Source organism: Anopheles coluzzii, chromosome 2 (genome assembly GCF_943734685.1).
Source record: "Anopheles coluzzii chromosome 2, AcolN3, whole genome shotgun sequence".
In the NCBI taxonomy this organism is placed as follows: domain Eukaryota; kingdom Metazoa; phylum Arthropoda; class Insecta; order Diptera; family Culicidae; genus Anopheles; species Anopheles coluzzii.
The window spans coordinates 104,684,840-104,712,118 of record NC_064670.1 but is presented as its reverse complement, the minus strand read 5'-3'; the positions used below and the strand labels follow the sequence as shown (position 1 = coordinate 104,712,118).

Below are 27,279 nucleotides of genomic sequence, written 5' to 3'. Positions count from 1 at the left end.
CTTCTCCGTCCATCCGTCTACCGCGCCTCCTCGAGGATGCAACTGATGCGCTCTGCTCTTGTTTTGCTGTGGCTTCCTTTTTGTTTTGGCAACCTCACGATGCAACTTATGTAACGCTGGGCCAACGCCGAAACGAAGGAGGATCCGCAAACCCGTTGTTGTTGCTGTTGCTGCTGCTGTTTGGCGACGCTTTCTCCCGCGCGCGTCACATTGTCATCGTACGGCAGAGACGGTTCGGTTGATATTTCATGCAGCCGGTCTGGCACATTGTACGCGCGTACGCGGCCAAAAGAGCAACTCGCGTCCCTTTGGGTAGACTTGTTGCATAGAACGATTATCGCGAAGGTTCGCCTAACGACTTGCACAAGTGGCTTAACCAGAACTGCCGCGCTTCGTACGGCGGAATGTTCCACAAGCCGATCTACCCATTTCCTGGTTCCCAACCATTAGCGCGAAACAGCTGTTTTGATTTTGTACCACAAACAGGGGTAACGAAGAAACCGAAACGAAACACACGTGACACAGGCGGTGGTAGGGAAAGGGCACATAAATAAACTATTGAATTTGTATAAAAAATAAAGCCTCACAAAGAACCAAACACACGACAGAAAGCTTTTATTTACAGTTGCAAAAATGGGAAAAAAACCACAACTGCCACAGTTGCTGACGAAAGTCGGGACCCCACCCTGTGCTGATGATTGTCTTTTTCACCTCCATGCGTTTGCTTCCTTCTTTCTACTAGCGGTAGCTTAAACAAACAAGCTTTAAATCGTCAAATACATATGCCTAACACCATGCTGGAAGCATCATTTACGACGTGCAAAATGGTCGGCGAGAGAGTTAAGATAACAGTGCACAATTAACAGCCTTCCTCCCGATTTGCATTCGATGTTAGAGCAGCATAAACAAGAGAGCTGTTAGCAGCAACAACACAAAAAAGGCAAAGGTAAACAACAGACACGCCAACCGACCGTGCGACATTACGCAATGGAATTATTGCACATTTGTCGATCATAACTGACCACCACCGTGTGCTGTGTGCTGCGGGTCGGTAGCGCAGCCCTTGGGGTCGTTTGATCACAATAAACCTTCAACGTCTTGACTGTGTGTATGTGTACGTGCGCGCTCGCGCAAGATGCACACTGGAGAAATTGCAACGAGATGCTGCAGCCGGCCGCCTGCACACGTGCACCGTTCGAGGCGGGTTTGATTGTTGTCTTTCATTTCTGGTTTCCACCTCTACGCTCGTGTGCAAGGTTTTTTTTTTTTCGCGTGTGGCGAATTCCATCATCCACTCCATGTGCTGTCTGTGGTGTGATGGTGCCCAAACCATCAGCTCGGTCAGTGGGTTTTCAGTCGCGTTTGGAGCCGCTTCGCTTGGAATTCGTACCGTGCGGGCAAGTGAGTGAGTCAGACGGACTGCCCAAAAAAAAAAAAAAGGAAAAATATACAAAATCGAGAACAGTGAATTCACATCTTATAAATATTATTATTTCTGGAATAAAACAAGGAACAGAAATCAACACAATATGGTACAAGATTGACCGTTTTTCCGGGTTTGCTGTTTAGAGTGAAGGTTTTGTGTGTGTGTGTGTGTTCCCTACCCTCCCCTCCTGGGTGATTGTTCCGTATCAAGAGTGGATGTTATGGAGGTGTGAAACATTTGGCGGTTGTTTAAAAACTTGCGTGTGAGTCCCAGTAAACTTCTCATCCACTGCTCGCCCACCGATTGCAGCTCTGAAATTGCTACGACGTCGTGTGCGGTTGTGGCGCGTATGCGAGTGCTGCTAGCTTGTTGCGGTAGCGCAGGGAAACGATGAAAACACTGCAGCGGATTGTTTTGATTGTGCAGCGAGTTTTGATTACGGTCGGCGTGTTCTTGGCGGCCGCCGTTTTAATACACTTTACCGCCATCGATCCGAGTAAGTATGGGGCTTTTTTTTGGGAGAGACAGACAAGACGAGATAAAGTGATTGTTGAAGAAGTGAAATCAGTGAGCAAGTGTGCTGGCAGCATACAGTTATGTTTATGGTTAAAACAACCTCAACTATATGAATAATTGCCTCGATAGAATTCGATGTCGCTGAAGTGTGAAAGTCTTATTTTGACTTTTTATACTGTTTTTGGGTAATTGAGTAAGACCAAAGTATACGATCTTTCTTCAAGCTGTATCCTAGAGGTCTAATCAAAGATATTCTGGGAACATACACGATCGCATGTGGATCACAGATCTAGTGTTCCATTTTCTATGTTATAAATTGCCTTTCAACGGTGTTGGAAAAATTGGAGTTGGAATAGGCTTAGTTTCTTCAATATTTGCTTTCCAGTTAGCACATGGTCATGGCGGAAAAACATTATTTCTCAGTTGTCACGACTAAATAGTTGGAGTAAAGCTTTTGCATCAAGTTGGCCCAGAAACATGTCGATGAGACGCGCCTGGGGGATGTTGGATCGGTTTGCGGAATTGTGAATTCTGCCGAAATTAGCCTGAAATGATCGCATTGTGTGTTGGCGTCATTGCTTGCCGCTGCGAAACCAATGAACGCGATTTCTGCTTCCTGACATGTTTGTTCATGTTTCTCATATATTATTCCATTGTTTGGCCGGATGCATCTACCTCCCAGCTAAGCTGCTGCAGCTATGTGACCACTTGTCCCTCAGTCGTCAGCTCGGTTAAGCTTCCATTGGAAAATGGAAAACGTCGGCAATTCAGAACCGGGCTTTCTTTCGATTGCTCTGATTGTTGTCTAATAGTACCAAAAAGTTGTAATTCCCGGGACAGGCTTATATGACGTCCACAAACTGACCCACGGAGTCCGTTTTAGACGCTACGGGATGCAGTTTTTGAACGCGCATGCTTCGAAACATAGTTGCTTTACTTTTTTGGCCATCGCGATTAGAGTTCGGCTGATAGAGATGTAAAATTTTGGGATACTATCATTGAAAGAGCAATTAACGTTTCGTTAGCGTAGATAAACTTATGAAAAGTCAACAACATTCGTTAATTTTTTTTAATGCAAAAGTTAGTCGGCTGCTTGGAACAAGTCCAATAACTCTGTGTAAGATCATCGTCTATACTACCAAAAAGACTTAATATAACAAGAGATGGTAGAAACATGTTAAGACGAGGAACAAAAAGAAGAGTAAAAAGAAGACGAAGACGTTGATCGCAAGTGATATTCAAATTAAAGGATGTGCTTCATGGAATACACACAACGATCCAGCTTACCGATAGCATCGAGGCATCTAGGGATACCCTTAGTAGCTCAAACAATTGTCCCAGTAAAAAATGCTCTCCTAAAGTTTTTTTGTGATCAGATTCTATAGACGTTAGTTCTAAAACCGAGAAGCAGAGTACCCCAAAATATTTCTCTGAATTTGTATGTCTATGAATTTCAGTTCAGCGCCAGTGCTATATCAGAACCATACATCGTACCGTATGAAATCAGCACTACATTGCGGTCACCGTGCGAATCATCCCGTTCGCGAAATAGCTCGCAACAAATGATTTTCCCCGTTTGCGGTGGATGCAACCGAGTTCCTACCATGGCTCGGCTTAAAAATAATTTCCAATAAAAACTTTTAATTGCTAAGAATTTTTGGCCTTTTCGACCTCCCCATACCTTCCGCTCTCTCCTTTAGGGTCGCATACTAGGACGGTGTTTGCTGCTGCTGCTGCTGCTGCTGCATCACTCGAGAACGACCTAGCCATAAATATTATAATTCAACCAGATTTTGACACATTGCTTCCTAGCGCCGGTAGCCTAGAGCCGGCCGTAGCTAATGCATTGGATGTTTTCTGCGTTTTATTTGGTTTGCGCCGAAAGAGTTCAAAAGCATCGCAAACGTACCAAGGAGAGGAGATCTTCTCAAAAAGGCCGGTTTGTGATGAAACAAGAAGTCCACCGGATTATAACAATATCCTCTGCCAGTGAACACTTTTGCTGTAATGTCCGCAAACGGAGGTAATAAAACCTGCGACGACATTATTCCGTGGGTCGCTCTCTTGCCGGGATCATCGTATCAAAGCCTGCTAGGAGCTCAGCTGTTTTTGTGGGGTTTGAAGGTTAAACATAGACACGGGCAGACACGCTGCAGCTACGGCGCACTTTGAAAGTGAAACAAGTGCAATACCGGCTTCCGTTTTCCAATTGAGTAATTTACGGCGTTGGTCACCATCTTGGATGGGTGCTAAAATATGGGCAAAATCCCAAAAAGCCGTGAAGAAATACCCATTCCAACGGCGACCAAAAAAAAAAAGGAGGACGAATCGCGTTCTTCAAATCATTTCCAACGCTCGCGGGACGGAATGAAGGCCGCTAGCCAAAAATCTCGTTTCGTCACGATTTATTCTTCGCCGATCAACCGCGCGGGTAGCCGGCAGTATCCCGACGGTTGGCGACCCCCCCCCCCCCAAACTGTGGCCCAACAACCGGTTGTCGCACTGCACGAATTATGTTTTCCTCGAATGCTTAAAAATATCATTAAATGTGGTGAAAATTCGATTCCTTCCCTCTCGCTCGCTCCCGGTGATTCTCTCTGCGTCTCTTTTTCCCTCTGCCGTACCCAATCGACCTCCCGATGGAAACGGCCATTACGACGGCTTTGTCAACTTTTTTGGCCGTGCGGATGGATGGATGGATAGATGGATGGATGTTGAGGTCGTGCCGTCGCCGACGAGTTCTGCACCGAACGACCCGCTTCTCCGTCCAACCACCAAGCACGGGAAAACACAATACATACAACCGTGTGCGATTTTTGGTTCAAGATGACTGTCTTTGGGTGTATGTGTGTGTGTGTGTGTGTCCGGTACCTAAAGATTCGTGGTAAGCGATTGCCTGGTGTGTCCACGGACCCGGTCTGTCCAACAGTACCACCGGGGAGGACATCTATTTTTGCGCGTTTAACCTGCCACCGCCCGTGTGTCCCACCGATCAAATCCCCCCCACTGTGTGGTCCTCTTTCTCTCTCTCTCTCTGTCAGGGTGGAAAATCTCGCACGGTGACGGTTGCGGCATGGTAATAAGTGTCAGGCAAAATTTATCTAGCCAGCCAGCTTCTTGCCTCGAGCGTGCGAAGGATCGCACACAAACGATCACGCAGTGCGTTGGGTCCGGGTCGGTGTCGTTAGGGGCCTATTCTTTTGCTTCAGTATGCCCGGATTGGCTGGCAGCGCGTATGCGACCGGACCCCGGGGAGGGCTAACCAGCTGCCCAGATCCGGACAGAACCGCCGAGGCCACTGAGTGGGACTGAGCGCGCACACACACACACACACACTGCCCGGCCCCGGCCCCGACACCGGAAGCATCAGAAGTACGCTCGTTTTGTCCTGCCACCCTCAACCAAGGCGGTGCGCGGACAAGAAAAAAGGGGTGCATTTGTGTGTGTGTGTGTGTGTGTGGTGTAGTAAAACAAAAAGAACCCGTCCTGCTTAATGTGTTACATCGTTTGATCGAAATTGTGTCACTAATCGAAATCAACAGTGTAGCAGCGTCTTTAGGGGGATCTTTAGGCGATGTGTCGTTTGTTTCTTTTTTCTCTTTGCGATCTTGGCGCTTGAAGGATTATAAAGTACGCTGACAAGAACATGGGTTGGATGGGTTACAGGTCGTATTTTTGAGCCACAAAATGCAGACGGAAGAAATGAAGCAAATGAAGACATTTTATCGATTGAACAACGGAATGCTTTTTTCGGTTTCGTTTTATTAGAGTGATGTACAAGGGACATGGGAACATTTTTAATTGCTGAATTCTTATTGCTTTCAAATATTTCTTTGATGAACTCAAGCAAATTATGTTTCATTGTTTGATTATGGTTTATTTTTTCTTCTCAAATTATATTTTTTTAATGCTTAAAGGATCACTTTGTTCATATTTATATCAATTTATCTGGACTTTTCTCATTATTTCAGCATCTTATTGAACATTATTCTTGTTTGTTGAAGAATTTTTATATAGTATAGAGACATCTTTAGGGTTTTATTACAAATACCTAAAACTTTATATAATTTTACAACTCATACAGATATTTATACAAAAATATCTAAAATATCACAATTACTACAACTGTATTACAGGGTTTCCCACGATTTATTGGTTGGTTCTCATAAATATTTGGTGGGTTCCCATATTTTTTTGGTGCGTTCCCACGATTTTTTGGTCGTTTCCCAGAATATTTTGGTCCAATTGTATTGATATCCATCCGGAAAATACCAATCAATTATGGGAACGAACCTAAAATCTATGGGATACGACCAAAATATCATGGGAACGCACCAAAAAATCATGGGAGCTGACCAATAAATCGTGGGAAACGCTGTAAACGAAAATATCAATTTATTTAACTTAGTCTTAAATAGATTGGCAGAACAATTCGTTATTGCAGGATGCAGTTTTGGACAATTGACAACCTACCAAACGTTGCATCCCTTCAATGCCCTTTCCCTAATCACGTGATCATTGCTCGCGGTCAAAACTGCATTCTTTCTGTGTACATACGTCATTCAAATTGTTGCAACTGCCTTGAATCCCACCACAAATCCCTCAAAACCCTTCAAACGATTTAAAGTTCATCTTTTTAACGTATTTTAACGCTTCAAAACAAGGCTTGCCCGAAACCATGTTCGTTGACGTGCGGTCTCGTGTCCTTTTTGGCTTGTGCAACGTCCGTCTAGAAAAGGGACAACAATTAATTAGCCCCAGCGTTGCCCCGCCAAGTTGCCCAGTACAAAGTGTAAAGTATGCAACGCCACCGCTTGCGACAATTCAGCCAACCTTAAAGGTTAAGCCGACGCTCCGTCCTCGGCGTGCGATTCGGACGGGTGTGGATCGGTTTTTTTTTGGGTGGGGGTAAAAGATGGGACCGGATTTACGCCACCGATGTCTAATTAGCTCGAAATTATGTTCACCTGCAGAACCTGCCCTCTGTTTGGGAATGAAAAAATTGGGCTGAGAAACGAATTATGCTGGCTGGCAAGAGAAAAATGGATTCCGGAGGTTTAAGAAAGTGTAGAATGATCGTGTGACATTTTTCCGTTTCTTTGGAATGGTGTAAAGATGCCAACATGTGTAGTTTGTTAAAAGGTTGAAGAAAAAGAAGCTGGCTTGAAATGAATGGATCAAATTTCCGTGTGTTTGAAAACCGAACCATCGACCTGGCAGTCATCTCGGCTCCGATCTGCGCTGGTAGGTTTAATGGAGAGGGGTTAAAGTATATTTATAACAGCAAGTCAATTCTTGTTTCTGCCGGCGAATCGAAGAGCACTGCAAACGATTCCCAGTGGAAAGTGCAACGGGGTCAAGCGTCTTTTTGACAATTGGTTGTTTGTTAGGTGCTAAGGAAATATTAATTTCAATCCCCGTTCTCATGCGGGTTTCTTACTTCTCTTTCTTTCAGCGGAACGTGCCGTTTCGTGCGACCGGGTTTGCAACCGTGCCGACTGGCCCCGGATCTGCCGGTACGAGCTGGTGGTGGAAAAACGCACCTTTCGCCCTAGCAGGTAGGTTATGCAACGTTTCACCCTCCGAGCAGGGATTAATCAACATCATCGCACGCTCATAAATCTATATTTACCTAACGCTTCAACACGGTGGTGGCTTACTGCTGTTGGTTGTAGTGCTTCAGGGATGAATGGCAGGCTGTATGCAGGTTTTGTCTGCCGAGTTGGTTGTAGAAGGGGGAGCGAAAAGGACTTCAAGTACTGAAAAATGAGTTTGCTGAGAAAATCTTATGATGATGATGATGTTGATGAAAGAGATGAGAAAGTAACTTACAAAACATGTTGATAAAGTGAAAACGAAAAAAGTAAAGGTAATTGATCAAGATAAATATGAAGAAGTTAAACAAATACATATAAAACACATGGAACATATACAAAAATATAAAACAACAGTAGGATCGGATATTCATGAAATGATGGATAAAAAGAAATTTGAAAAATAAAAATAAAATCTTAAATAAAGCAAAAAAGGTAAAATAGAGCAAAAAAAAACAAACAAAACAAAACAGACTTTAACCAAAAATAAAAGAGATACAAACAATAACAATTCAAAACAAACAAGAAAACAAGCGACTAGAGAAAATATTAAAATAGCAACGAACGAAGTCAAGAATATAAATACACATCGTTAGTAATAGTTTTAAATTAGATAATAAGACCAGTTAAAAGAAAACGAAAAATTTTAGGTATCGAATGTGTAATTAAAAAGTGAAACAGATTATATTGAAAAGAAAACTTAATCATCCGGGTTGAAATGAATAACTTTTGCAACCTAGTATTTGCTTGAATTTCTCCAATTATTTGCAGAGAATCCCACTATTTTGATTACAAGCGCTACAAAGCATGTCACAATAATTAACCATCCATCATCCTGCAATGTACTACGCAGAACCTCACCAAAAACAATTCAATGTTTCAAGCGCTTATTAAAATGCCTAGCCCTGTTTTGAAATATTGACAAATAACTCACTCTAATGGGCTTCTAAAGCAGCGCGCTCCTCAAAGCGGCTAAGCAGCTAGCGCTACTCGTCCATAAATCGTTCAAGTGTGTCATCAAAGACTCAGCACGGATACTAACCATTCGTTTTTGTTTTCGGGGTTAGTTTATCTCCCGCCGATAAACTATTTTCTACTGGCGGGTTTTCAACGCTCTCGCTTTAACTCGGTCCTCTTCTTTCATCGGCAGCACTCCCAGCACCGACAACGTCACGCTGGCCGGTGGGAGCAAATCCACCGTGCAGCCCATCACCGTCAGCTACTACACCGTCAATGGGCGGTACGTCGGGCCCACGCTGACCGTGTGCGAAAATGACTTCCTGGTGGTGGACGTCGAAAATCGGATCCCCGGCGAGAGCATTACACTGCACTGGACGGGCCAAAGTCAGCGCCGGACGCCCTTCATGGATGGGGTGCCGATGTGAGTTCACCGAATGGAGGGAAAGGGAGCGATAAATCACGCACCTGTACTCGTTCATGATCGATAGTGTTGTGGGAATGAGTGTGTGTGTGTGCAGAGAAATTTCTCACTGTGAAAAACGATTGATTTATGTGATAGGAATTGATTTTTCCCGTGTCTTGTGGAGATAACACTTTCGTGCACTTTCTAGGCGAACTAATTTATCAATCATTAATACAATTTCCCCGTTTGCAGGATAACGCAATGTCCGATTGCAAGCTTCACTCGGTTCCAGTACAAATTCCAGGCGGACAGGGCTGGCACACATCTGTACCATGGCTTTGCCGGCTCGGAGCGTACCCAAGGGCTTCTCGGGGCGTTTGTCGTTCGCTCGGCGTACGAACAAAGGCAGTCACCCGTGCTCAGTGCACTCCACAACGATCCCGTGTGGCTGGTAACTGAGCTGAACGGTATGCTGGGTGTCAATGGTCAGCGAGACTGGACGCAAGCACTGAATGGGACGCTCAACCTTCGCGCTCGACTCATCTACGCAGTGGCTCACTGTCAGCATTGGCTCGAGCTGGAAGACCACCGTCTGCAAGTGCTGGCCCTCGATGGGAATGTGCTGGACCACAACTCAACGCCCTCGGTCCGTCGCATCCTGCTGCACGACGGTGTCCGCATGGATGTGGCGCTCACCCGCCCGGCAGGGGACAAAATTAAGCGCGATTATGAAATTCGCTTTACACCGCACGAAGCGACGAGTTCCTGTGGCCGGGCCGTGTTTCGCCTGCACTACGACGCCGACCGAGCGGCTGCAAACGATGCTGAAAGTATTAAATATAATTTAATCACTCCTCCACCACCGTTTCCCCATCGGTCGGAGGAGTTGCAGCTCGACCTAACCGGGACGGCGTGCGGTGAAACGATGCTGTGCCCGCAGGACCTGCCCGGTGGACGGGATCAGCTTCCAAAGGATCTGCAGCGCGGGTATGACACGCGGCTCGAGTTTACGATCGGCACCCGCCAGCAGGCCGGCACAGGACCGTTCGGAGGTAGGCAAAAACCCGCAGCAGAAGAAGCAGCAGCGTTGTTGCGCGATGCGCTTGCGAGGCGGATGAGATAATAATAATTATTCCGACGCCGCCCGAAAATGTCGTCGTTTTCTGTTGTTTTCGGTCCGCTTGCTGACCCTCTCTTGCTCTCTCTCTCCCCCTCCCTGACAGAACCGACCCACGAGACGGTGCGCTCCGTGAACGGGCTCACCTTTGCCTTTCCGCCGGTGCTGATGGTGCGCGACCCGCTGGCGAACGGTGCGCTGGGGGCCCACTGCTGCGGTGGCCAACGGCCGCTGCCAAGAAGCTGTCAGCCGCTGACGGCCCGGTGCGAGTGTGTGCACGTCGAGCACATCGAAGCAGGTCATCGGGTGGAAATGGTCCTAATTAATGCCGGTAAGTCCACACCCGCCGGCCCTCCGTGTATCCCGCTGTATCCCCTGTATTCCGCTGCCTTCCTTTTTCCCAAATAGATGCTGCGGTCGATTACGTGTATCACCTTCACGGGCAGAGCGTGTTCGTGGTGGCGCTGGCCGGACGGCCCGGGACGTTGGGCGGGCAGGCGGGGCAGAGGATTAGCGCCCCGCTGCAGCGAGACACAATCGTTGTGCGGCGCGGCTCGACCGTGGCCGTGCGGTTCGTTGCCAACCTTGCTGGACTTTGGTTGCTGCGCGACATCGGCTCACCGGGCTGGTCCCGCGGGCTCGACGTGGTGCTGAGCGTGGGAACGCCCCAGCCGGACATTCCGCGTAACTTTCCCGCCTGCAGGCACTTTGCGGGACCGAGGTACTTTTTAATTTAAGCTGGTGGCGGTGGTAGTAGTTGGCGTAGTTGCGATCGTTCCTATGTGTGATACTGGAGAGTGGTGAAAACAAACGGGGAAGCGCTGGTTGTAATTTTATGCATCGAAAATAAAGGAGTGATGATAGTGTTTTTAAGTATAAAAAAAAGGAAAAGCAATAATTTTGTTCAATCATTTGCGTTCTGAAGATTTGAAATTGACAAACTGATGAAATGAATCGTCAAAATCCGAAAAAAAAACTAGCCAAAATGGCAAACGCCTAAAGGTATGCAATGAGCTGATTTGATTTTGTTTCTTTAAGCATTCTAATGATTTGAATTGGTTAGGATTGTATTTTTATTGAAACAATTTTAAATTAAATACTGAGAAACATGTTTTCAATAAAAAGGTAACAGAAAAAGTATCAAAACCTGTAAAAGAACAGATTTAACAGACACTTTTTAGCAAACAGTTGGCCAAGATGTAACGTTTTGTTAAATCACAAATGGCCAATTAGTTTCAAATGGATAACAATAACAAAAGTGGATAAACAGGCCAATCACAACCACTTTTGGAGTATCAAAGAGTCAGAAATTGGCCCACTGTATCTTTTATAAATAAACAAACAACAACGACAACGGGATAATGGTGCCAACGGGCCTGAGAAGCTTTGTATGCTGCGTTACGTTTGCCTACTTTTAGGCGTTGGAAATGAAAGCCTCGACAGTTGACGTTACAATTTTCAAATACGATGTCAGTGGCTCCCAACTTATTCAATAAAATCTTCTTTCATTTTTTATCATTTTCTTATCTTTCTCTTAGCTAATTTTGACTAATCACTTCTTTTCGATATTCTTTACACATTTTTATTTTATTTATTAGTTTCTCCGGAGTATAAAAAACACGATCAGGAGCTGGGTATAAACGGTGTAGGTAAAAAGAGTCATCATATAGCGAAGTAACGTAATAACAGGCAAATATAATATCGTTAATTGGCACATTATTGCTGCCCGTGCGTGCGCGCGGTTTAGTCCTATCCTTCTTCCCTACAGAAGCCACTCAAACACACACACACACAGACATCGAAGATTGTTATTCCAGTTGCGCAAGGTTAGAGCACATAGAGTAGCAAACTGGATCGCTTCGGTCCTTTCCACCTCCTACATAATCGAGCAGGGCATCGCACAGCACAGTGGAAGACAGACGGGCACGACGGCGGCGCCGGATTTGCTCGAGCTCTTGGATTTACTTTCCGCCTCGTATTTGTACATCCCGCTTGCCTTTGCGTACTCGCCCTGAGAGGGAAAAGAGATAAGTAAGCATAAGTAGGTGCGTTTTGGCAGTAGAAGAAAGAAAGAAAGGGATCATTTCACCTGTGATCGCCAACCGCTCGCTTCCATTTCCTTCTTGGCAAACATCTCATGCCCTGGCGGGTAGTAAACCGGCGGTCCGGCAATATTTTTCGAAGACGACGACTGGTTCGGTGCGCTCTTCTGGTCGACCGTATCGTCGATCGGTTTCGGTCCGGTACCGTTCCGTTCGGGCGACGGTCTTTTTGGCCCGGGACCACTGTCCGTCTGTGATGTGACCTTCGACTGGTAAATGATTTGGCCATCCTGGGGAAATGCAAAAAGCCACGTTAGTGCTGTTCAAATTAACGTCCAACGGACCGCTCTTACCTCTCCAAATGTGGCCATCAGATCGTCCAGCCGCCGGGGCGGATTGCCATCGAGATCGTTCCGATCGATGCCGTCCGTCGGGAACGGTTGCAGCAGCGGTTCCCGTTCCGCCGGCGGTGGGTACAGATTCCGCGTCGCGTTCGTCGTCGTTGAGCTGTACTTGTACGTCACCGTGGTCGGCGGTGGCACTCCGCCCGGTCCGCCCGGTCCACCCGGTCCGGTTGGATAGAGATTGTCCGCCACCGGGACGGGCGATCCGTACCGATTGTTCGTGTTGGTGCGCTCCTCGCGATAAATGTAGGTCGTGTTGTTGCCCGGCGGATAGCCCGGCTCCTGCACGGTGTACTTCATCGGCCCACCGGGCTGATCTGGGCTGCCGGCCGCTGTTCGGGGCGGCGGCTCGATCGCACGGAAATTGCCCGGATACGGTGACTCTACCGGCTGGTCCGGGTAGTAGTTGGTGGTCGAGTGCTTCGTGTCCTTCTTGTAGTAGACGGTTTTGGCCGTGTTCGGGGGCAGCGGATGGTTCAGGATGGTCGGCACCGGGTACTCCTGCACGTTGTTCGTGGTGTTGAACGTTTCGTTCTTCACCAGCACCGTCTTGCTGCCCGGATTGACGTGCTGGGCCGGATGGTCCGGATACCCTGCCGGCAGCGTGCTGGTCGTCTGGTTGACGGCCTGGTTAGTGTACGAGATGGTCTGGTTGAGCGAGCCGGCGGCACCACTGTCCGGCGGCAGCTCGTACGTGTAGGTGCGCACGGTCGTGGTGACCTTCGTGTTCGGGCGGGGTAAAATGTCGTCCGACAGGGGAATACTGTGCAGCACGTTGGCGGCATCGTCCACGTGGACGGTTTCGTTGTAGCGCACGTTGCGCGCCACCAGATCCGAGCTGGGGGAAACGGTGCGCGTCTCGGTGTAGTACTCGTCCGAGCGGGCCGGCGTCATGGCGCGCTGCGGTGTGGCCGCCCGGATGCCCCCGTAGATGCCGGCCGAGCCGGTGTCCGAGCCGTACGAAACGTTCTTAACCGTCGAGGTCGTCGTTGCGTGATTCTCGTACGATGGGCTACGGTGGCGCGAACGTGACTGGCGCACCTCGTAGCTGTTCGGGGAGTCGAACACGAGCTCCCGGTTCACTGGCTGGTGCTGCTGCTTGCCACCGGTGGTGCTGTACGTGGTGGTGGTTTTGATGATCCTAGCACCAGGTTCACTGTAAAGTGGGGAAAACAGAGAGCGAGAGAGAGAGAGAGAGAGAGAGAGAGTACGTAGGAATTAATGCACTGCAGCTACGTGCTGGCGCGAGTGGGCAATAATACTCACTGCAATCCGGAATCGATGCCATCACGGCTCAAAGATCTGTTGCCTGGAATGAATGGAAAACGTGCATTAAATTGAAGCTTGACCACATCATTTGCTGCCGAAGTTTAGAAAAGTGGACGATTTTGGACCATTTTCTTTTATTTATTTTTGGCTGTTAGTGTTGGGAGCTTCACGATAATCTTATCAGTCGAAATATATTGTTTTTCATCGTTTTAATTTATACTTTCATTACTATCATAATCTTTAAAAGGTCAGTGATCCACGTTGTTCATTAGCAAATTCAGTAGCAAATTCTAAAACTGTGGCGCACTCAACTGTGAATTCGTTCATTCAAAGTATTCAAAGGTCTCTTCTTTAATGTATAATTCTAAGCAAAGATTTGTGTTTATATTTTGATGATTGAAAGAAGATGACAATTAAAGGAAGGGAACACAATTCATAGGATGGATCGTGTATGACATGGCTACAGAACACAGTTAAAAGAGTTAAGAATTGGTTGAAAAAATTGAAACTTATTGGAGACAACTTTAACATCAACTTTGTGAGCCACTGCATTTTATCCTTGTGCGTCATTTTGGCAGAGAGACATGATACGGTATTTCCCACGATTTATTGGTTGATTACTATATTTTTTTAGCAAATCTCACGATTTATTGGTGTGATCTCATTGGACATCAATACAATTGAACCAACAAATCTGGGAAACAACAACAAAAAATCGTGGGAATACACTAAACAAGTATTCGAAGCAACCAAACAACTTTGGGATGCAACCAAAAAACGTTGGGAAACCTTGTTAATTGTTCTAAAGTACTTAAAATTAGTAAGCTTTTGAATTCCCTCTTCTAGATGCTCAATTTTAAAGCTCAGTTCTTCATTGATTTTGAACTTTAATTGCTTACAACTACTAATTCCGTTCAATCCACCAGGCTTCTCCATCTCCCGCGCAAACTTAGAATAACTGTCCGCTTTCAGCTGATTACTCCCATGCCGCATTAAAAATCAAATTTGTTTACTCGCTTCACGGTGAATAAACACCGCTAAAGTGTATCAGAACACAACCTTCCATGTTCTTGCAAAAAAAAAAGTCGCTGACCCAGTTCGAACGGTGGCATCAGAACGCCGTACTACCGCGCACTACCGTAAGGGTTTGAACCGAAAATCGTGCTGTGCTAATTTTAGCTTCATCTTTGCCTGACATTGTGCCACTTTTCGTGCAACCAGACGGGCACAGGTTGGTACTGTCGAACCGGCTAGAGTCGAACCGCCAACGCTCGCGAGCGCAGTGGGAGGAAATTTAGTTTTGGGAAGCAAACTGCTTCACCCGTGGACCCGCGTTCGTCAAGCCAAAGTCGACGGGGAAAGAGAGCGAAAACAAAAAACGCGTCATTATGATTAATCACATCATAGACAGACGTGTGTCTGTGCCAAGAGCGGTGGCAATGCTGCTGTGGTACTATTTTTAGTACCCCTTTTTAGCCATTGCGCCGTGTTTGTTTGTTTGGTGCAACGAGGACGGGATGGGAACACATTTTCACCTTACCTCGATCGAGCGATGAGTCGCGCTCACGTTCAAGATCATTCAGAAGCGTGTCGAGCTGATTAATGTTTCGCTGGTACACCTCACTGACGGACTGGTCCGGACGGCCGCCCGCCGGGAGTGTCACCGCACTGCCACCGCTCGATTTGTACTCGTACTTGGCCGTCTTGTAGATCTTGCGTTCGTTCTGCGGTGAGTCATCAAAAAAAAAAAAACAACACAAAAACAGTGACGGTAACAATTAAAAGAATCGAAAAACAAGTGCAATCGTGAGTGTGTGTGTGTGTGTCTGAGCGCACTTACCGTGATGGTGGACGGACTGACCGAGCGCTCGCGGGCCACCGTTGTGACATTGACCGGCTGCAGATACTGCACCTCGCGGGTCGACGAGTAGTTGTTGATCGGTTGACCTAGCGAGCTACCCGGGCGGGACACGCTTTGCTGCAGGTCCTCCAGCAGATTGTCTGTGGTGAGAAGGGAACAGCCAGCGAAAATGACGATAAATAAATATTTAAGCAACAGCTTAGCAGAAGCGGAACAAGAAGTACGATAATCCCGGTGGAGGGCGCTACGTTCGCGAATCGTTTGGGAGATTTAATAAATGAACCAAACTTTGGGCGCTTGTTTCGTTAAGCTGCCGTTGCTGAGGAGAAGTTTAAGGGTAGAAAAGGGGCGATAAGATTTTTAGACGATGATTATTAATTCCAATTAGTCGCTCGCTCGCTAGCGAAACAACGCTAATGAAAGATGCATACTGTTTGCTTTGCTGTCTGGTGGTAGGAAAAAAAGGCATTAATTGAAACCAATGAAACACTTTCCTCGATGGTGCTTTTGGTAATGAAGAGGACTTGTTTTTCTTTCACAGAAAATTGCGTTTAAATTTGTATGTTTCCACTGTTCATGTTAAAAACACGTTTTCTTGCAGCGAATTTCATGAAGGTTGTAATTAAAACATATTTCTAGTATTGTTCCAATTTTCAACATCAACACGCGTAGCGATTGCAAATAAAAGGATGGCTAATGGTACCATCATTTGTGTACAGCTGGACAACAGCAAGATGCCTTTTCAAAATAACTAGAGCATTAACGATCCTTTTACTGCTCTGTCTCTCTCGCCACAGCGGCAGTAATCATCACCCACCACAGTCGTTCGGTGTGCTATTTATACTTCCGACGTTTGGAGTGAAACACGGTGAGCACGGTGAGTGTTTCCGCCGTAGGTTACGAGCTGTCCAAATCTCCCTAGAGAAGTCCACATTCACAGAATAGGCGCTTGAGTCATATTGGCACGATTTTTCTGCTTTGAAAACCATTTGGATTTCTTGCAGAACAAGCTGTATTCTGTATTCTTATTCAAATTTCCCCACAGGCAAATAGCAACAAATAAAAAACGAGAGAATTGTTCTCCTTCTACCAGTAGAAACGGGCAGTAATTATTGCTCTGCATACTTTCTAATATCATGCTCGAACGAAGCAGATTACTTGGCCATAATGGACAGTCCGGATAGGATTTGTTTTTTCTACGGATTAGTTCCGGAAGAAGCGTTATTGTGAAACTACAAACAAGCTGTACCTCGAAGGCTGGACTTGACGGGAAATGTGAGCATGAAACAATCGTCCTACTCGGCAGGGGTTGGCAACGCAAAGTCTCATTGTTGGAAATATTAATGTATTGTAGACGTATTTCTATCCATTCATGAGGTTAAAAGGTTAATAAAGGAGGGTTAAAGGAGAATGATGAAAACGAAATATTTAGTTCTCGCATGGTTTGTTTTTACTCCTAAAACAATGTAAATTTCATCATATATGATCACTATACAGTGTTTTCCGAGCCATTTGTAAGATGTTTCATTTGTGTTTATTCACATCAATCTTAAATATTTCATTTCCACCATCATAATTTCAAGTTCAACACATCTCAAACTTGATTGAGTTGGACAGTTATTTGTGGTGTGTTGAAAATCATGCGATGAAACTGAAATTTTGAACTGAGTTTTGACAGAGTTTTCCAAGTCAGTTTCGAATGTAAATGTTGTTACTCACCGCATGCAAAATGCTGTTCCACGTCAATCTGACATTTCAATTTCAATCACAATAATTTTCTAATTTCTACAGCATGATTTTCAACGCGACTCAAGCTAGATTGAGTTTGACAGTTCTTTGTTAACCAAATAAACCATTTGACAGCTGTTGAAAAACATCTTGAATGCGATGAATAACAATGTTTACATTCGAAACTGACTTGACAAAGACTGTATGACTTGACTGTATGACGCAAATACAAATACGCAAATTTGACAGCTGTTGAAAAACATCTTGGATGTGCACAAAGAAAGTGAGTACCTGTTTTTGCGTAAAAAATAATACACGGGTATTCAAACCATGCGCTCACACATTTTACAGGGTTTCCGAGTTACTTTTGAATAATTATTCACCGCTTGCAAAATGTTTTTTTTTTTTTTTTTTTCAGAAAATGTCACATATCATCACAATAAAATTTTAGTTCTTACACATGATTTTCAACAAGTCACAAAAACTGTCAAACTCAATCCAGCTTGATTTGTATTGAAAATCATGAGGAAGAACTGAAAAATTATTGTGACGCAATGCAGCTTTTGAAAAACAACTCACAAGGAATGAAAAATGTTGTACAAATCTTGGTGCGATGCATCTCCAAAACTCCGAAGAAAAAATGATGAAAATATCAGATTGCTGTTGATTAACATCTTGTAATCCGCGAATAACAACGTTTGCATTCGAAAATGCCTTGGAAAATCCTGTGTGATATTCAAGTCTATCAACGACCAACCAATTTAAAAGGAATGCTGTTGTATAATTTTTCATGAATTCAGCCTTCCAAACTTTGTTTACGTTTTCAATCGTTTGCCTACCCCTGCCCTGCTGGTGTACTAGTACAATACACCACAAGATTACAGTTCAATTGCACACCATCATATGAATTGCAAGTGAAAATGCATCTAAAATCTTCCCTCTATTGTCTACGAAATTGCTACACGATGTGAGAGATGAAAATTGCCGTTCCAGCTGTTGTGTGGTTTTGGTATTGTTTGTGTTCCGAGATAATAGCAGCCCGTTTTAAGGTACGTTGGGTTTCTATCGAGAAAATTGGAATGTCATTCCTGGATTATGCTAGCGATATCGCGTTAATACCAGCAAAAATGTCCTTACAATGAAATGCATCAATTTAAAACGTTCTGTCCATTCGGTGCTCGCAGAGACGAATTCCATTTGCTTGCATTATGCATTTATGAAGCGACCAGCGATTCATCACTCACTTACCCAATCGGTTATCGAACTGATGGCCGTGCGTTGTGGGTGTAATCGACCGTGACGGCGACATGACGCGCATCGAGGACGAATACTCTTCCCGCCGCTGCTCCCTGGTCGTCATGCTGCTGCTGCTGCTGGGGCTGCTGGGAGAAGAAAATAGGAACGGAGAAAGAAATGTAACGAGCGCAAGACTCAGCAAACTCAGAGCAAACGAAATTAAATCATAAGAAATGACACGGAACGAGCATCGAAGAATGTCCTTGTGCCGGGGTGGGGAATCAGTTTTGTGATTGTGATGCTGCACGCTGCAATCAGTACGGACCTAAACGTACCGAGAGACAAGTGTGTGTGCGTTGAGAGGAAAGCGTTCATGCGATTTGCAGCGACCATAAATCGCTAGCGGAAAGGTACTGTGCCCCAAGGAGGGCATCTGCTAACGAGATCATTGAAGCTTGCAGCAGTGAGTCGGAACAAAAAACCCATTCCATTACACATCAGCACATCCGAAACACAGACACACACACAGCCTCGTACCGAGCCAAGTCCGAGAAAGGAGAGAAAAAACCAAAACCTGTTACCGGATGATGATGTCCGTACCCGACCGACCCTGGGATATCTTTGCCACCTTGCACCGTCCGTGGGTTCCGCTTAACGGTGGCCCGCTCCTTTTACAGCAAAGAAGCGGAGAAGCCCAAGGAAACCCGGAACCGTGTGTGTGTGTGACGGATGGCCTCGACAGCATCCAGGAGGCGACCGACGGAACTAGTAGTAGTAGTGGTAGTAGGGGTGACCGGTGCCATGCCATTTCCGAAGAAAGAGAAGCCCACCGTTTGTCACGCGAGTTCGATAGCGCTTTATGTACGAGTAAGAAGCAAATACACACACAAACACACAAACGCTCGGAATTGAACTCGAGCACGGTTATTGCCGCCCCGGGCATGGAGAAAAGCCATGAGCGCACCGTAAATGGGTATCGCCAATGGTCATGAAATGTATCCGTCGCTGGCAGAGATCGACCCGGCCGCTTCACTTTAACAGTGTACGGTTTGAAGGTTAGGGCAGGTTTTTGCCACCGATTCTTCTTTAAGTCACTCGGCCACAGCGCCACAGTGTGCTTGGTTGTTTGTTTTTGCAGCTGCCGTGCTTCACCCACCTGCGTGCTCAGGATGTCAGCATCCACTGCTGGCGAATGGGAATTGGGATGAGCCATAGAATGGAATGTTGGCGCTCCACAAACACGGTTCCATTTTGGGAGTGTGAAAAAAGCAGGTCCGGATCTTTGAACGATTCTCGACGAGCAAGGAGTGTGAATGGAATAGCTCCATTTTTCATTCTTTTGGTGCGGTTCGTCGCCTGTGCCTGGTGCCAGGGGGTGATGTCAAGCCGCCCTCAAAAGAGTCATTTCACCTACACACTTCCGGCGGAACACGCGTTCGTCATAACAAAAAAGATCGCACCGCATGATGTCATGGATAGGTGTGCGTTACGTCAACGTTCTTCATCCGCAAAAGGTAAAATGTCGTTAAGTTTTAATACTAGTCGATTTGTGCTTTATCTACCCAATCGTGTGCTGCTGGATGGTTCATATTTCTTGAAGTTTTATTTATTGCAGTTAGTGGTACAAGATTCCAATCATGCTGATCCACGAGTCGATAAAATAATAACAATTCTAGGAGCTTTGATGAGTGCTCTTTGGTCCTTCGAACCGGATGACAAGAACTTGTATTCAGCGATAATGATGTCTGCTTTCTATAGAACATTGAAATCACTGCAAACTCGGTCAAATCAAAGTACAGCACTGATTTCTCAATCTCTGACGAGGAAACTGGATTTTATTCTGCGAATATTCGCCACACAAAAAACAACAACTATCGGGGACCGTTGGGTAGAGCTCTTTCTAGCGGAAACGGCGCAAGAATTCATGCTAACGCACGCCACCGCAACAGCTGTACACGGTGCGCAACAGTGGTTCCAGCGCAATTCCACGAAATTCACCCCACCCGGCTACTAGATCCTTTCGAGCGTTAAGCGACCACCCGCATCAAGCGGTTTCGAGGTTTTAGGGCTATGGAGGTAGTGTTTTTGTACTCCTTCCACACGGGTAAACACGAAGCACGATGCTAGTCGGTGCCGTACGGCGACGCGATGACCTTCCTGGCCGCTCTCGCGATGGCCAGTGCCTGCCATGACATCATAGTGTGTCAATTGGCGCCCCCGCAAATATGGGTAAAAAACCTCCCCGGCCAGACAAGACACACAGATACACTCATCGCGCGCCACCGCGTTTCCATCCCACACGCAGCACAACAAAAAAAGTGAAACACTTTGATCGATCACGATATGGTGAAGGGTTTAGTTTGTGGTGGCGATTAAAACGAAGAACGCACGCGCGCGTTTGTGTGTGTGTATCTGCACCAACACATGGCATGCTCTGTTGTCTCTTGCGCGCTCTCTTCGTGGTGTGTCTTGGCGTGCATTTACGCACCTCCCCGCTGGACGTTGCCGTACGGCTGCACCCACTGCTGCTGCTGCTTGCGCTTGGTGCGTGGTAAAACTTGTTTCCTTGGGTCGCTTTTAAATGGACACACGGGAGACAAGCGGCAACATGGGGTAACCTGTGCGCTGTGCGTACGTCCGGCCATCCGGGTTTGGGTCGTTTGGGGTGGAGCGCGTTTGCGTTAGCGCGTGGTACACATGTTTATTTGCTTTACAGCACATATGCTGGGACGGGTTGGTGCCATCTAACGCCGGTTGGAACCATCGACGCATCGATCGGATGGCGTTCGAATGGAGTCCGGATGTGCGATCGGAGACGTGAGCACACTACGCGAGAAGCTAAAGAGGCTGTGCTGTGCTGAAGAGTGCGCGCCTGCTGAGGTTGATTGGGAAGAAATGACTTCGAAGTGCAGTGTGGTGGCTTAACCCTTGAGTGGGTAGGAGAAATTAATTTGGTTTAGTTCATCATTTTGAGCTTCATTGTGATTTACTTTTTATTCCAATAAGCAAAAATATTATAAAAACTATAAGAAAATGCAAAACATTGGATAATCTAGAATCTAATGAAAAAAATCTCATTATTATTTGCCTTTCAGAAGATTTTTTGAGAGAAGCTAGTAATTGAAACCATATTTTGATCTTTGCGTTAGTTGGATAAGATTTTTCAGTTTTAAGATTTTGAAGTGTATTCATTTCGAAATCCAGTTCAACAAATTATATTTTTCAAAAGATTTTATTAACAATAATGAGTAAGGAATATGATGTCTTCATCAATAGTTTTAAAATTCCAAAAAATATATAATTTCATACGACAAATTACAATGCAAGCAATAAAGAAAGAGTTATAAAGTTAAATAACTCATTACGACAATCGATAATGATGCAAACATTATAAAAAAACAACAATAACAATTAAACATATCATAGGTTCAATAAATAACTAATTATAGCCAATAACAAAATTGCCTTTTTATGTACTTCCTAACCTTTAAAAGCAATTAACACATTACTGTAAACCTAACAAACAATTCTATTAGTGATGCACACAACTAAGGTATTTAACTCTCATCTCAACTTTAAGCTTTAACTCATCTTCCCTTTAAAGCAACTTGCCAGAACAATGTGTACGCCCTTAGAATCCCATAAACGTCTCACACGCGGACTCCACTAAACAACACCCAGTGCCTCAAATTTCACGCTACGTGCCGAGTGGGTTCGCCTTCAACCAGGCATGGTACCTGTTAATGAAATTATTATCGCTCCAAAGGTTCAAGCGTCTCGTGCCGTCCCGTACTACCATCACAGTAACAAAACCATAGCTTCCCCCACTCACTCACTCACAGACACACACAAGCCGAAGATCATGCGGCCCCGGGGGCCCTGACGGGGTTCGCTGCTGCTGTTGTTGTTTGTGTGCATTCGCTCCCGCCACCGATGCTGGCTGGTTCGCTGTATGACGGTATGTATTTTTGGACCATGGCGGCTCACTCTCCGGTGGCTCTCATATGGTCGGAAATTCCTTAAAATCTCGTAAACAATCCATCCGAGCCGGGCCGGGACCGGGCACGATGGAAGCTGCACTCAGAAAAAGGCAAATTTTCATCGCTAAAATTAGAAACTCGCCCAACGACCGGCGGAAAATTCGATCCGACCAGCGTAACAAAACCGACGCCACCGACGAAGCACACGTCAACCCTCTGGTCGAACAAGATTGCTTGAACAGGCACGTTTTCGAATGCAAAATACGTTTTGCGCGGAGCGGAGGTGAGCAAATGGCCTTTTCTGCAAACGTTTCGACGGGCTTGAAGGTTGACAAAAAAAGACGAACAGGAGGAACCGGAAGCCAAAACACGGGTATGACGAATCGTCGATCTGGCGGTGAACTTTTTTACTCTTCGCTCACCGTTCACCAGTTCAAAGACACCATTCCGTCTATCAGCACTGGTAAAGGCTGGCACAAAACGGCCAACGGTTCTGGGCTTCTGATTATTGACTTGAGCCGCAGAGAGCACGAGGGGCCAATGGAGGGAGGCCGAGATGAAAACGGTTTGATCGCTGGAAAGCCGGCTGGCGCCTACCGAGAGCCTGCGTTCGTTGCATCATGTCGGCGAGGTGCAGCGACGAGTGCCGGACCACACAGCCACAAACATGCACTGTCCCGCAACGCTTATGCAACGCTTAATCTATGCACGAGTCAATCACTCGCCACCCACGAGACTCATGCCGCGGGTTTGAGAACGAGACAGGATCAAAGCCGCTGGAGTGGAGTGGATTGTGATTTATGGGGAATTGATTTCTTTCGCCCCAAAAGTGGTCAAAAGGTTGTTTTGATTGGTTTTTTCTCGAGAGATAGAGTGTGTGCATAAGTGATCATAAATTTGTGGGTTTTTGAAGGGTCTAGCGGGTGCATGGTGTGTGCCGAAAGTCCTTAAGACAAATTGAAACAAGTCAAAATGTTTCAAGAAGTCTTGAGAAAATATTGGTTGTGAATGTGTTGCTTCTTTTTACAAGAATATCAATATCTTTTTGCATAAGTTCCAGTCGTTGATGTGGACATTTGTAGGAATGGAGTCATAATACAGTACTTTAAAAAATAATTGCTTCTCTGAGCTAGACAATCCATCATATCTTGTTGAACCATCTGACCATCAGATGTATTGATGTACTCCTAATTAAATCTGAATTTGGTTCTGTTTTGGAACTAAATAAGTAAAATTGTCCGATGAGGAAGATATTGACAGGTTGACTGGGAAAATCCACTCAGCTAAATGAGGCACAACGAATGATTCTCAGAATATCATTTAGTTGATATGAGACATTCTAAAATTGGTATTACAATTTGGGTATATAGCTTAAATTACGATGCTTGAAGCCGAAGTTTGGTCATAGGTATTAGTAGACTACAGAAAATATCGAGTTTATGTTTTATAACCTAACGTAAAACTCTTGGTGCTGGCAAATCAATTCAAATTAAAGCTCCAATACTTTTACAAACACTCAAAACAATCGTTTCCAGCCACAATGTCTCTCGGGATGTCAACATGTTTGGCAAAATTTGTGTAAATCTCACTAATAGTGCATGGAAAAGAGCACTCGAATTAAAACACAAGCATGTATGAATGCTCGTTTTGGGAGAAACAAAACCGAAACCACCGAAATCCGACCACAAACCGGTAATCAAGTGAAATCGAATTCGAGAACCCACGCACATCACCAGCCTGCACAAATACACACACTGACAATCGACTTTGCGACGCCACATTCCGGACGTTCTCTGTTACTTTGTGCATCGAAATGTCGGTCACCGTGCGGAAAACTGGAGCGAGAGAATTAAGACCTGCGGCAGTGTGGCAAGCAGAAGGCAACGCACCAAACCACACAGCACCGCAGTACTAATCCATCGTTGCAAACACTTGCAGTTGCACAACCCTTGCAGTTGCTACGACCTACGTGCAGCAGCCCACCACCCCTGCTACACTCATACAAACAGACACACGCATACACGTGTATACGTAAAGAAAGATACGTTGCGAGCTGAGAGTAAAGTCAACAATGTGATCACATTCGGCTGCCGTCTCACCGGAGGACCTCACTCCCGTCCTTTCCCGGCCGGAGAGGGCGAACAACATAAACATTTAATTAAATACAAGTGCACTTTCTGTTCTAAGCTTGTGTGTGTAAGAGTGTTTGTGTGTGTATGTGTGTGTGTGTGTGTGTGTGTGTCTTCGAGGCCATCGGAGGGTTGAAATCCGCACTGCTTTTTAAGCGGTCGACTCCTACAGATCCTCTGCCGACCTATCAAACTGTTGCAGGTTGATGCCGTACAGACCGACGCGACAGACCGAGAGAGCGTAAGAGCCCGTCCATATATTCGCCATCCGATGCGAATAATGGACACGCTGACGGGAACCATATTGTGATGCGATAAATTAAGAGGAAACAAACAAATGCGTGGGCCCTGATACATCGCACGGTCTAAGGTCACTAGCGGAGGGTGCTCTTGTGTAGATGGGTGGTGATTATTCACGTGCATAAAAATAACGACCCCAAGGTGTTATGAAATCATCCGATTAATTTGTGTTTTGTGCGACTAGCACGATTTTGTTTGGACAATCTAATGGGAGCACAACGTGCAGGACGGGCTGGCAAGCACTGTATCGGGTTACAAATCGTGGCAAAGGAGACAGTTTGTGTTGTGCCTAGAGATTCATCTCCCGAGCAGTAGGAGACAGCAGTAGTTGTTGAGGTTGAGGTGTAATGTTTTGCTGGCCGGTACCAACGAGTCAGCGGGTTTGCAGGAACTGTTGTTAGACGTAGAATTTATGAGCGGAAACTGCCAAGAGATGCTCCTGGGAGGTCCCTTTTATTAGCCAAGACTTTTTTGCTCTTCATTGTGTTGTCGTAGGGTTGCCGTTGGTTTTGCAAACTCAGCTTTTCCCCAGTAAAATGGTGGAAGAGGCAACAACGCTGAGATGGAATTGTAAACAGTAACAAAGCAATTTGGGGAATTAAATACAGTTACAATTTAAAAGTAAAGTGATTTTAAGAGAAACTTGTTTATAACGCAAACTGAACTGAGCTTAAAAACAGAGCTTGAACAAAAACCACTCTTCTACCAAACAGTGCTACAGTTTGGGGCCATTAAATGGTAATTTCTTAAGTTATTTCACCATCGACCGACATTTTCTGACTGTGGCATACCGATTGGACAAACACAGTGCTTCATCCTCCTTTTCTGCATACGGCGCTCTTCCCCTTTCAGGAATAATAAACCGCGAACCGGTTTGTGTTGAATTTAGAATGCTAATGTTTGTCCAAACAGCACAAACCCCGAGAAGAATGTGTCTCTTTGATCAGGCATGTTTTTGGCATTTTCTGTTCTGCGCTTTGATCGCAGGTTTGCTGCTGTTTGCGAACTGGGCAACCAAATGGCCAGCTTTGGGCGGCATACACCACTACATGTGCGCATACAAGGTTTGCGTACGTTCTGGACGTTAGCCAAGGAGATCGTGATGATCTTGGCATTTAGCTTCGGGACAAACTCATCCAAATTGTGGGTTATTATCATGGTTTGTAATAAATGTTGTTATGATTCTATTTTCACTGCATCTGTTCGTTGCAATAATTGTAATAAAGCAATCATGAAGAAGTTCTTTAAAGAAGTACGACAAAAACACACTCTTTTCTTCGCGTTGTTGTACTTTCTTCAAGGTCATGCACGACCTTGCTGCTAATCGCAATGGTACATAATGTACTGACAAGACAAATAAGTCACCCGGTCTGACGATCGACAGCTGCAAGGTGATAATTGATAACAGCTTTTAACGATGATTGTGGAACGAAATGGTACCAAAGCGAGCACTTTACTTTCAATGATTTATGATTTTTTTACAACAGTTTTTTTTGCTGCATCACAGTCCCAGATAAGATGAACCAATGCTTCACGAAACACATTCGATCACTCCAGTTCAGCACATCGTTCATCGTTTCCAATGCATTTTTGGCTTTACACGAGCTGCATAACAATGAGACTTAATCGCGCGTTGCGCAAACCCAAATAAGGTGGACACAAGAAAGCTTCTGGAGCACATTACACATTCAATCCACCGATGTGCATCAGTGTCTTTTTCTGCGCGCACACATACACACAGTTCCTTCACTGCGTACAGACCGCAAAAAAACCCGATCACTGGCAGTCTTTTTTTTTTGTTTCCACACTCGACATCGACTTGTTCCTTTTCGTCTGCTTTCTCACTGCTTCACTTGTTCACCTTTTGGAATTACCTTTTTTGGGACACACGGGATACAACACACGCACGCACAATAGGGGAACGGGGGGCAAAAAATCACACCGGGATCGAGAGAACGGACTATCCCTATTTGGGTAGTCAACAACAGTGTAAAACGGGGCGACGATCGCCGCAGCGTGGAACAGGAATGGACCGCTTCAATGTACGCACCGACTCAAACTGACGATCGTTTGCCGTGCGCCGTCGTCGTGGGGTCGCCGAGTATGTGCGGACGATCGCACACCAAGAGACGCTAACCCCCGCCGGTATCGACCGGTGTTTGGGGGATGGTTAGGGGATGGTCATGTGTGTATGGGTGCGATCGTCTTGTGGTCGGATTGCGTCGGCGATCGATCGCGTGGTTGTTTGGTGCGATGTAGAGGTGTATGAGTGTGAATGCGTACACATCTAGCGCACCTACACTGTCAAGGGAAC

General features: G+C 45.7%; 2 protein-coding genes across 3 annotated transcripts; one reads left to right on the top strand and one right to left on the bottom strand.

Annotated features, from left to right (window-relative positions):
* The first annotated feature begins 797 nt into the window (after positions 1-797).
* Positions 798-10,869, top strand: LOC120953091 (uncharacterized). The gene is made up of 6 exons (XM_040372771.2): positions 798-1,922; positions 7,398-7,500; positions 8,687-8,917; positions 9,152-9,951; positions 10,123-10,347; positions 10,425-10,869. Exons 1-6 carry the CDS (start codon positions 1,817-1,819, stop codon positions 10,751-10,753), a joined length of 1,794 nt encoding a protein of 597 aa, XP_040228705.2. The 5' UTR covers positions 798-1,816; the 3' UTR covers positions 10,754-10,869.
* Positions 10,870-11,601: 732 nt separating this feature from the next.
* Positions 11,602-27,052, bottom strand: LOC120950090 (uncharacterized). 2 transcript variants are annotated; one of them, XM_040367843.2, is made up of 8 exons: positions 26,840-27,052; positions 18,569-18,702; positions 15,572-15,732; positions 15,272-15,455; positions 13,729-13,771; positions 12,412-13,618; positions 12,106-12,348; positions 11,602-12,027 (listed from the first exon to the last, which is right to left on the bottom strand). In XM_040367843.2, the coding sequence occupies exons 2-8, from the start codon at positions 18,678-18,680 to the stop codon at positions 11,893-11,895; spliced, it is 2,085 nt and encodes a 694-aa protein (XP_040223777.2). In that variant the 5' UTR covers positions 18,681-18,702; positions 26,840-27,052; the 3' UTR covers positions 11,602-11,892. The 2 variants fall into 2 exon arrangements, with proteins under 2 accessions (XP_040223777.2, XP_040223780.2); XM_040367846.2 differs by having other exon boundaries at positions 18,569-18,699.
* Between the last annotated feature and the right edge of the window lie 227 nt (positions 27,053-27,279).

Bases quoted from the DNA above. Each gene is read 5' to 3' on its own strand.
- LOC120953091 (XM_040372771.2), top strand. From the start codon at position 1,817: ATGAAAACACTGCAGCGGATTGTTTTGATTGTGCAGCGAGTTTTGATT. The intron at 7,501-8,686 runs GTAGGTTATGCA...TTTCATCGGCAG, and splicing joins CGCACCTTTCGCCCTAGCAG to CACTCCCAGCACCGACAACG. The intron at 10,348-10,424 runs GTAAGTCCACAC...TTTCCCAAATAG, and splicing joins AATGGTCCTAATTAATGCCG to ATGCTGCGGTCGATTACGTG.
- LOC120950090 (XM_040367843.2), bottom strand. From the start codon at position 18,680: ATGACGACCAGGGAGCAGCGGCGGGAAGAGTATTCGTCCTCGATGCGC. The intron at 13,619-13,728 runs GTGAGTATTATT...CCCACTTTACAG, and splicing joins GGCATCGATTCCGGATTGCA to TGAACCTGGTGCTAGGATCA. The intron at 12,028-12,105 runs GTGAAATGATCC...TTTCCCTCTCAG, and splicing joins CGAGCGGTTGGCGATCACAG to GGCGAGTACGCAAAGGCAAG.